The sequence below is a fragment of the Pseudochaenichthys georgianus genome, chromosome 4 (genome assembly GCF_902827115.2).
Source record: "Pseudochaenichthys georgianus chromosome 4, fPseGeo1.2, whole genome shotgun sequence".
Classification (NCBI taxonomy): Eukaryota; Metazoa; Chordata; class Actinopteri; order Perciformes; family Channichthyidae; genus Pseudochaenichthys; species Pseudochaenichthys georgianus.
Window position 1 is genome coordinate 16,732,369 of NC_047506.1, and position 9,669 is coordinate 16,742,037.

The 9,669-nt window shown below is 38.2% G+C and overlaps 1 protein-coding gene across 1 annotated transcript; it reads left to right on the forward strand.

Moving 5' to 3' along the window:
• The first annotated feature begins 124 nt into the window (after nt 1-124).
• Nucleotides 125-9,610, forward strand: gipc3 (GIPC PDZ domain containing family, member 3). Its single transcript, XM_034080858.2, has 6 exons — nt 125-607; nt 3,453-3,638; nt 3,752-3,932; nt 6,545-6,654; nt 7,344-7,425; nt 8,474-9,610. The coding sequence occupies exons 1-6, from the start codon at nt 314-316 to the stop codon at nt 8,623-8,625; spliced, it is 1,005 nt and encodes a 334-aa protein (XP_033936749.1). The 5' UTR covers nt 125-313; the 3' UTR covers nt 8,626-9,610.
• The last annotated feature ends 59 nt before the right edge of the window (nt 9,611-9,669 follow it).

Sequence of the window (9,669 nt, forward strand, 5' to 3'; positions counted from 1 at the left end):
AAGAAACCTTTACCTAATGTGTTTTATTTCTGTTCTCTATGCGTGAGCTGCCAGAAGCTCAGGTATAACACATGCTGTCCTCAACTCAAAGGGTGTTGGGTTTCTGCCCAGCAGGGCTGGCTGTCCTCTTCCAGCTATTGTTACCAGGCTACACTTATCACTTATTCATCTGCGCTCTTCACCCCAAAGCACTGGGTGGCTATTTGGTTGGGTGGTTGGTCTGCTAAGCAGGGGAAAAGGCCAGAGTCTCTCTTTCCCAGAGCAGTGTAGCACCGGGGCTCCCAGAGGAGGACCCTACCTGAGCCGTGGCCCGATGCAGAACGGGGAGGCTATGAGCCCTCAGGACTCCAAGGCAGCAGTGGCAGAGCCAATGGAGGAGCAGAAGGCCCAGAACCAGAGCCATAATCAGGGGAGTGCAGAGCCCACAGCCCCTCCACTTCCTCCGCCTTCACCACCACCACCAGGGCCACCAGAATACCCGAGACCTAGGCTAATTTTCCACACCCAGCTGGCTCATGGGAGTCCCACAGGCCGCATCCACGGATTCACCAATGTAAAAGAGCTCTACGCCAAGATCGCTGAAGTGTTCCACATCTCCCCTTCAGAGGTACCAAACTAATTCTGCCATGCATGTTATGATTAGGCTAATAAGTGACATTTCCAGTGTTGAGAAAATGATCAAGATACAAAATGTAATACTGATGGTGTTTTTTGGAGTTTGATGGTGTTATTTTTCTTTTCCTTTCTGGTCTGATAGGCCAGCCGCAAATAGTTTTAGCTTTCCATTCTAGGCTGTTTTCCATGATGCACAATCGAAGACCATTTGACCTCACTTTTGTCAGCCATACTTTGTACTTGTGTGCGCCTTGAACAGGATCAATAACGGAAACAATTATTAACTGGATAATGTTATGTAGTCACAAAATACCACACATACAACATAACAAGTACATCAGATTTCCAAAATGGTATAGGACTAGGATGTGTGGTTTGCAGTCAGGTTACAGCAGCTGCTCACAAGGCCAGAACCCTTGAGAAGAGGTCTAGTCACTAAACTGTTTTGATGTCAGGGCTGTCCGCAAGCCCAAGGCCGTCACAGACCCATTTCACAGAATGAATTATCAATGGCTTCATTTGTTCGTTTTTACTACAGGCCTTTTTCCAGATAAACTGGAAAAAGATGCCATATATTGATCAAAGTTTGCATAGGAGGAAATGAATAGTTGAGTTAAGACTGTCAAAGCACTTAAGGTGTAGGAAACTGATAGTCTGTCTTGTGCATGTGCACGTTTTGTGAGTAGAAATTGGTTTACTGAACTCAGCTGTGGTTATTTGTGCAGTTCAATTCCAAACTACAAGGATTGCATTTAAATAGTGTTACCTTTTTATTAAGAATAACGGTGGCCTGCATGGTTCTCCAGTATGTTGTGGTGACAGAGCAATAAATATTCAACATTGGCCTTATCTAATACTTATCAGTAGCGTGTTTGAAGGCCACTATGAAGGTTTTCCTTTCAATGTATCCTTGCCTGTTGGACTTAAATGACTGGAGATAAAGGGATGTAGACCAATATACAGCACATTTCATAGCTAACGTTAAAGATCTTATCAGGCAGCTACCAGCTGTGATTATGTCTTGTGATGTGAAGGCTGTTTTCTTTGTGTAACACAAGGTTTATGCCTGCACGCTACATGTTAATGAACAACCCATGTTCACTTACCAAGGTAATCAAAACACATCAAATAAGCACACCTACAAAACATAGCTGTCACTTTTACTCCTCTTCTGATATTACATGTTCAGTTTAAACACTTAGCATACAACTCTCATTCCCTGTTATTGTGTTTATCTTCCTTTACATGTAAACCATGTGGATTCTTGGCAACCAGTCCATGGTCAACTCTGCAAAGTGTATGCTGGGATAATCTCCAGCAATTCTGAAAAAATAATAACTTTATATCATGTTTTGATCGATTATTAGTAGAGCATAACACTGAAACAAATACATAATAATAATAAAAATAATAGTTAAAATAAATCTTTCAAGTCTTGATATTTTTTTATTTTTGTCAGAAAATGTCATTCAAAAAACAGTTTACAAATAAACCAGACATCTAAATGATTAATGTACACACCTTTTTTGGTCTTGCATGCTTTGTTTTACAATCAACATTGGTTATTCTTAAACAAATGGTTTTGCCGGGCATTATTTAAATATTTGTTGATTTAGTGTCCTGTGTATCTACAATACCTTGAACTACAGTTAGAATTCAAGATACAAGACTTTCTATGGGAAATAACAAGCAATTAGTCAGTGAGAGTGAGATGTATAGCAGTTCCCTTGAACTCCTGTACTGAATTGCATAAAGCGTAATTTTTGACGGCAAAGAAGTCCTTGGAATGTAATCAGAATGTTCCACCTGGGAAAATTCTGTGGGCAATAGGCTATCTAACAGGAACTGCTACAAGGGAGATAACAGTTCACATAGGTTATCTTGAATTTCTGGCTTGGATTATTAAATCAAATTTAAACTCTAACCTCAGATTTCAGAAGGCTTTGTTTTGAAATAGATTTTGTTTTTGCAAATCCCGCCAAAGGCAATTACAGTTCCAAACTATAAATAAACTGTACAGTAAGAAATTGTTATTTCAAGAGCTTGAAGACATGATATTAGAAATGTACAAGTTCAATACAGCAATACAAATGTAATAATATAATAATGTGGTCTTGAGATTTATTCAAATGTCATGTTTTAGAAGAAACATTTCTTTAGCTTAAGTGTTAACATAATTTTGTGAGCCACTTAATTTAAGAACTAACATTTGATTACAACAATGATTTAAGCACTTTATCGATAAAACTATCAGAAAAATGTGTTTGTGTGCTTTGACTGACTTAACCATTCATCTTAAAATATATAAACACTCATAACGCTTTTTCACACAGCTCCTAACAAAATGGCCACAATGGCAAATTGTTGTCTCTACTGCCCTCTGCTGTTTCATTCTGATACAGCACAGCTAGAGGAATGATGTTTGGCTCCATAAACAGGAGGAAGAAAATGAAACATCAGTGAATGTTACAGGAACACAACAGAAACTATAACCACCACTTGTATTGTAAAAGGAAGCATATTTGTTATGTTTTGCAAAACATATGTCTTTCATTTCATAAAAAGTAACTTACTAGGGAGGATCAAACCATAATTTAACAACAACACACGTTTTCACCAAAAGAAAAACAGTTAATTCCATGGGAAATGGAACTGAATAAAAAAAGTGAATAGCTTTTACTAATGGATCAATTTAAAGTCATTACGGATTCAGGGTAGCACTTTAGAATGGTAAAAGGTATGTTTTAATGTTATTAATATTTATAAATAGAACATAGAAAACTCAATTGAAAACAATTGATATTCTATAGTTGTACTGGTCTATTTCCTACCTCTAGATCCTTTTCTGCACCCTCAACTCCCATAAAGTGGACATGCAGAAACTACTGGGAGGCCAGATCGGATTGGAAGACTTCATCTTCGCTCACGTCAGGGGGGAGACTAAGGAGGTGGAGGTGACAAAGACAGAAGACGCATTGGGTCTCACTATCACAGACAACGGAGCTGGATATGCATTCATCAAGGTGAATGAGTGGAAGAGCTAAACTGTCTGAGCCCTGCCACAAATGTGTAAAAGGCTTCAAACTGATAATCTAATGTGAGACACATGGCAAACATTTCAATCTGTTTCTTTCAGAGGATAAAGGAAGGCAGCACCATAGACCAGCTGAAGACAGTCTGTGTTGGAGACCACATCGAGGCCATCAATGACCAGAGCATTGTAGGTTGTCGACACTACGAGGTGGCTAAGATGCTAAAAGAGCAACCGAAAGGCATACCCTTTACACTCCGCCTGGTGGGGCCCAAGAAGGCCTTTGGTGAGTGGAAAATATTTCCATGTGGCCAGGCTTTACTGTCATATGTAGAACAGATGACGATTAGGATTTCTAAAAATGCGCTCATAAATCAGTGGTTGAAAGCTAACCTTTTATTATTTACAGTTGCGGTTCACTTTGTAGTACATTTCTGCTTTCGTTTGCAATGTTATTCTGATAAACAAACTATTTCAACATATCTAGAGTAAGACAATGCTCACATGTCCAGCATGTCTGTATTGGTGGTACCGCATTAGTTGACAAAAGGTCTGCGCTGAATTAATACTCAGTGAAAGTGTTTGCACCCATGTATTTCCAATTTCATTTTCTATTTCCCATGAATCCAGGATGTGGTAATCACTTTCATTCCACGGTAAAAATCTATTCCTGGCTAAGTAAAAAAACATATGGGCTGAGTTATTAAGAAACCGAAAGTGAATTCATAAGGGAAAATAAACATGTATGTTCTTCCTAATATTGCTATAGCTTTCATAGCTTTCTGTGGGAACCAGAAGTTTGTGTTGGCATTGATTCATAAAACTGGAATTGATATCAAAGCAAAAAGCTGCACCCAGGATATTATGATTGGACTGTCCGAGTCCCACAACCACTGTTAGCTAGCCCGAGTGGTTGATGGATTTCAGCATTCTTCTGTACTTTCCCCACATCTCATTAGCCATACCTGAAGAGGAAACAGGAACTGTTTAGAGATGACTGGCTCTCTGCCAATGAGCCAGGAAATGTTGTTCATTAACAGCTAACATTAGTTGACCAGTCTTGTTCTTAAGTCTCAGCCTAAATGATCTTGTGTGTCTACTCTAAAATGTCTCTGCAGGAAAAACTATGGCTTAGTGAGGTAGGATTTTTATTTTCAGAACCCTGACCAAAACACAGAAACAAAACATAGAATGTATATTGGTAAATTCTGCTCCTATTAAGAGACATTTAAGTATTTTGGCAATAATGACAAAAAATAGTAATGCAGTATATCAAGGTTACTGAAATATGTTTTTATTATCAATCACATTTTTTATCACATCACTTACTAATAAGCATCACTTACTAATCTTCCTGAAGAATCTCCCTACAATGAAGGCAGCCTATCCCTTTTCCTAAAGTATAATAAGTGGTCTATTTATCTGGTTCGAACATTGAGAGGAACAAAGGAAGTCCCCTTTCCAGAGTGGATGTAGCAGATTAGGTTGAAGTCCAGTTTCACCGGATACTAAATCCATGATCATAGGGCTAATTTCCTGTTAACAATCGGCAGCTGTTAGTGTATTGTCACCAGACAAACTCATGTTATAAGAACTGGCTTCGACTGTGGGACAACATAACAAACAAACTCAACCATTTCAACTTATAAGTTTTGTTTTGTGAGCTCATGTGTTAAAGGTAAAAAAGGCTCAACACAAACCACATGTAAACCATTTGGTAAACATCTTTAAGTGTGTACTGATTATTATCAAACCACAGCCTGTTTTGGGAAGCAACAGTAAACGGTCCTTTCAGTGAAAAAGGAGTAGGTTTAAATGAGGAGCAGAGCAGAAACGCATCCCCCATTTCCCTGTATAAAACTGCTAAGCACAATTGTCATGGCTGTTAATACATCTCTTTATAATAGAAACACACACACAATGGCTGGCTGATAAATCTGTGTACAACAGATTAGGTTTGATGTGTAAATAGTGTATTAGTGGGGGAGGCGTGTGGCGCAGTGGATAGAGCCTTGGTGTTGGGATCAGGGGAGCACAGGTTCACTTCACCCCAAATTGCTCCTGTGGGGATTGCCCACAGTATTGAGTATGTAAGTCGCTTTGGATAAAAGCGTCTAACAAGTGACATGTAATGTAATGTATTATACTAATAACAACTCTGAGTTCCACAGCGCTGGCCTTTTCCATCTATTGTCCTTTTTTGTAACAATTAAAATGCAGTTATGTAGCATTATGTGAACATTTTAGGTCTGATGTAACTATTTTACACTATTGAGATAATTTGATTTAGTGAAGGTTAGATACCATTCCATGTCTGTTTTGGAAAATGTGATTGCTGAGTATTATTCCCATACACTGTTAGCGTGTGACATACAGTAGTTAATGCTGACCCTTGACATCCCTCAGGAGAGGGTTTAATTCCCTTTTGTAAACTGATGTGACATTATGAAAACAGATGTGCATTTTCACACAGACCCTGGGGGGCATTTGTTCAAATTAACTTTTTAGAAAGAAAGCTAAAGGTATATTTGTGGCTGGGTGAGGCAGTGCTCTGAACTTAATGCTTACAGCATGCAGTTGATATTGATGGGTATGTAATCAGTATTGCAGGTGTTTGGATACAGATATGATGATGGGATCTCAGCATCTGATTCACAGTCAGAAATGTCATTGTTAACACAGACAGTTGGAAATGGAAAGATTTGGAAATCCATGATTCACATGGGTAGTTCTCAGGAAAAATAAACTAAGTTTAGGTTTCTGACAAAACATCAGTTTCTTTGGAAATTCTGAAAAAATAATACTCAATATGTGAGAGACACCTGCAGGAACTGACTAAACTTCATAATAATGGTCTTTTTAAATTGATTAACATCCTGTTTTTGTGTTTGTGGTTAGACATGATTGGAATGAGGACAAGAGCTCCAAAATCGACTGAAGGCAAGATGGTGAACGGGAGGGAGACGCTGCGTCTTCGCTCAAAGGGGTCTGCAACAGTTCAGGAAGTGGTGAGTTTCACACACTCTGCTCAACAATGACTGTGTTACTTCCTGATGTACTCTGTTAGTGACATGTGTACACATGGTATACAGTAGCAAATATGCAAACACACACACAGAAGTTTTGTAGATAATTAAACAATATGTTGTTAAATTATTCTACAGCTGATCTTTCTTTATCTTAAACATTACCTGATTGAAATGTTTGGCTATGCTGAGTCTTGCTAAAAGATTCCAATGGGACACTATAGAACTGAAAGGACCTGAGCTGAATGGCCCAGTTGACCTTGGTTACAAACACAGTCACATATTATTCTGCATTAAACAATGTCTCTCTCTTTCTTAGCTTGCCGGAAGTGACCTTTGTACCCCAAATTATTCCCACTTCCAAAACTTCAATGCAGGATGTTTCACATTACATCAAACTCTGAAGGGAATCCACAATAATACTTAGAAAAACACATTTTAGGGGGAAAATGTTTACAAAAATGGAACAAAATAAAAATAGAACATTTGACCGCAGTGAACACTTACCAGCAATACTCAATTTCAACTATAAACGTTCATATATTTATTTAAACAAGTGCTTGGCTCATACACGTTTTGGTAGAGGAAGATATGCTTGTTGTCCATATTTGGAGTACAAGCCCTGCACATTTTCCACTAACACCTCTGTATTTTCCTGTTCCATCTGCCAGCAGAATGAGTTTGAAGAACGGGCCACCAAGAAAGTGGACGACCTGCTGGAGAGCTACATGGGCATCAGAGACCTGGAGCTGGGTAATGCCTGTCTCCTTTAAATATAAATCACCTTTAAATCCATGTTTAGATGTAAGGATGTGAGCCATTGGATGTTCACACATCCAGGAGTGAGTGGGGATACTATGGACTGTTTCTTAGGGTTGTAAAAAAACTGGCAAACCCACTTGTTCTCCGGCATGCTGAGATAGACCAGGACCAGCACACTTCAGGCCAGGTCCGTATGAAAGGAAAATTCCTCCTGATAATTTATACTCACCACGAATAAACTGTAATTATTAAGTGTACCACCAGGGAGATGTTGCATTACTTGCCTTTTTTTTAGTACTTCAGTTTCCATTAACATTTTATACCTGCATTACCAGCATTCAGTTTTTTGTTGAGGTGGAAATAATAACGATAGTTATACGAGAGTAATATTTGAACTCAGTCAGGTTGGTTTGCATTGAGAGGTCATGCATATCGTTTCTTCCTTGATTGAGCAAACTCCACCTGCTGAGGAAGCCTTAAAAAAAGTGGTTAAAGCTTCAGACGTCCAAAATAAAAAAATGTAATTCAATAACAATAGTGCATACAGAGATGAAAAATAATTTTCAGCATCAGTTAGGAGCTATTTACTTTAATTCCTACAGAAGATCACAAAAGGAGAAAGCCATCTCCTTTTGAAGGGTCTTTGGAAGAACTTTTTTTTTAAAAGGGCTCATGGGGCTAATCTGATATTCTTCCTGTTTTCCTGATTCAATAATTGATCCAACAGAAATTGTTTGGTTGAATATTTTCATCCAAATATTGTTGGAATGTCATGGTTCATTTTAAAAATAATGGTGAGAAAAAAAGGGATTTATGCTCAGGATGTGTGTGTAGCGAGGTAAGACAAGATTGCTTGCAAATGTCTATTGTTGACCTAATGAAACTACATTAAGTTTTATGCATCACTGGGGGTGATCCATGCATCACTGGGGGATCCAAGCCATCCTTTCACTTTTAGATACTTTCAGGCACAAAGGAACTGGCTATAATACAAACCCTCATCTTGAATTACATCTGTCCTGTCCCTTCTTTTCTGCAGCAACCACCATCGTGGAAGCGGGCAGAGACAAGAATAACCCCGACGATTTTGCAGAGGCCTTGGACTCAGTTCTGGGAGATTTTGCTTTCCCTGATGTGTTTTTGTTTGATGTATGGGGAGCTATCGGAGATGTCAAGAATGGCAAGATGTAGACATTTACCATATATTCACATGATAGAGGGAGAGGCACATGAGACCATTACAACCCCAATATGTATGCACAGATAGACGGGGTGTATCCAACTGCGAAAATCATTTGTAGACTCTTTAATTTGTAATCACTTTCTTTGAAACCATGTCAGTGACTGCAATGTATTCAACCATTTCCCCTTTGAACAGTACAATTACTATAATTTGCCCAAAAGCAGATCATCACTATTAATGTTAGGTTTAGACAAATCTTGCAGTATTGTTTTTAAATACATTTGTATAGAGTGACTCAAATATTGAAATAACCTTGTATGGTGTTGGAATTTAGCTGATGATCTAGTTCAGAAAATAAGTTGTAAATTGTAGGTCTACAAAAATACAATCTTATTCTAATTCAGATTAAAGACAAAAGTTAAAAACATGTTTTGGGGGCTCCCTTTCTCGTACATACGCATAAAACATTATTTAAAGAGTCATTCAAGTCCACAACACGTCAGGAAACACAACTTCATAACAGAGGCCAATCAGCCGGACATCTGGGAATCAAGGAAGTTAGATAGGGAAGTTCGCTACAGTAAATATTTCTCCTTTGATGAAACCCAGTGGGGAAAACAGGAGACAAACAACGATACATCTTTGTGTCATTGGAAAGTCAGAATGTATTACTGCTTTTCAATTATTAACAATCAAATCCAGCTATGATCTATGTGCAGGATTTATAACTGGTCATATCATTGCACCAGGTTATCATTATATTTATCAGGAATTGGTTTCTGTTTCAGGCTTTTTGAAATTAACAAGTGGCCCCATTGCAGAAAGATATCATATTTGAAATCATCTAATTTATATTGACTGATCTGAATTTGAACTCGCAAATAACACTAAGTTCAAGAAACTTACCCAAATTGTGATCTCACACAGGAACCATGCCCATAATGTCCACACAATTCCAAAACAACCTCAAATAAAGTTTGCTGATGCATGTGTCATTTTGCCTAAAATTTGTATGCATAAAGGTCATCATGCAAAATAACATTGTATCCCAT

What these genes read in the sequence shown, in the direction of transcription:
- gipc3 (XM_034080858.2), top strand. Translation starts at nt 314, where the DNA reads ATGCAGAACGGGGAGGCTATGAGCCCTCAGGACTCCAAGGCAGCAGTG. An exon ending in CTGGATATGCATTCATCAAG is followed by an intron (nt 3,639 to 3,751) that starts GTGAATGAGTGG and finishes TGTTTCTTTCAG; the next exon opens with AGGATAAAGGAAGGCAGCAC. An exon ending in GGGGCCCAAGAAGGCCTTTG is followed by an intron (nt 3,933 to 6,544) that starts GTGAGTGGAAAA and finishes GTTTGTGGTTAG; the next exon opens with ACATGATTGGAATGAGGACA.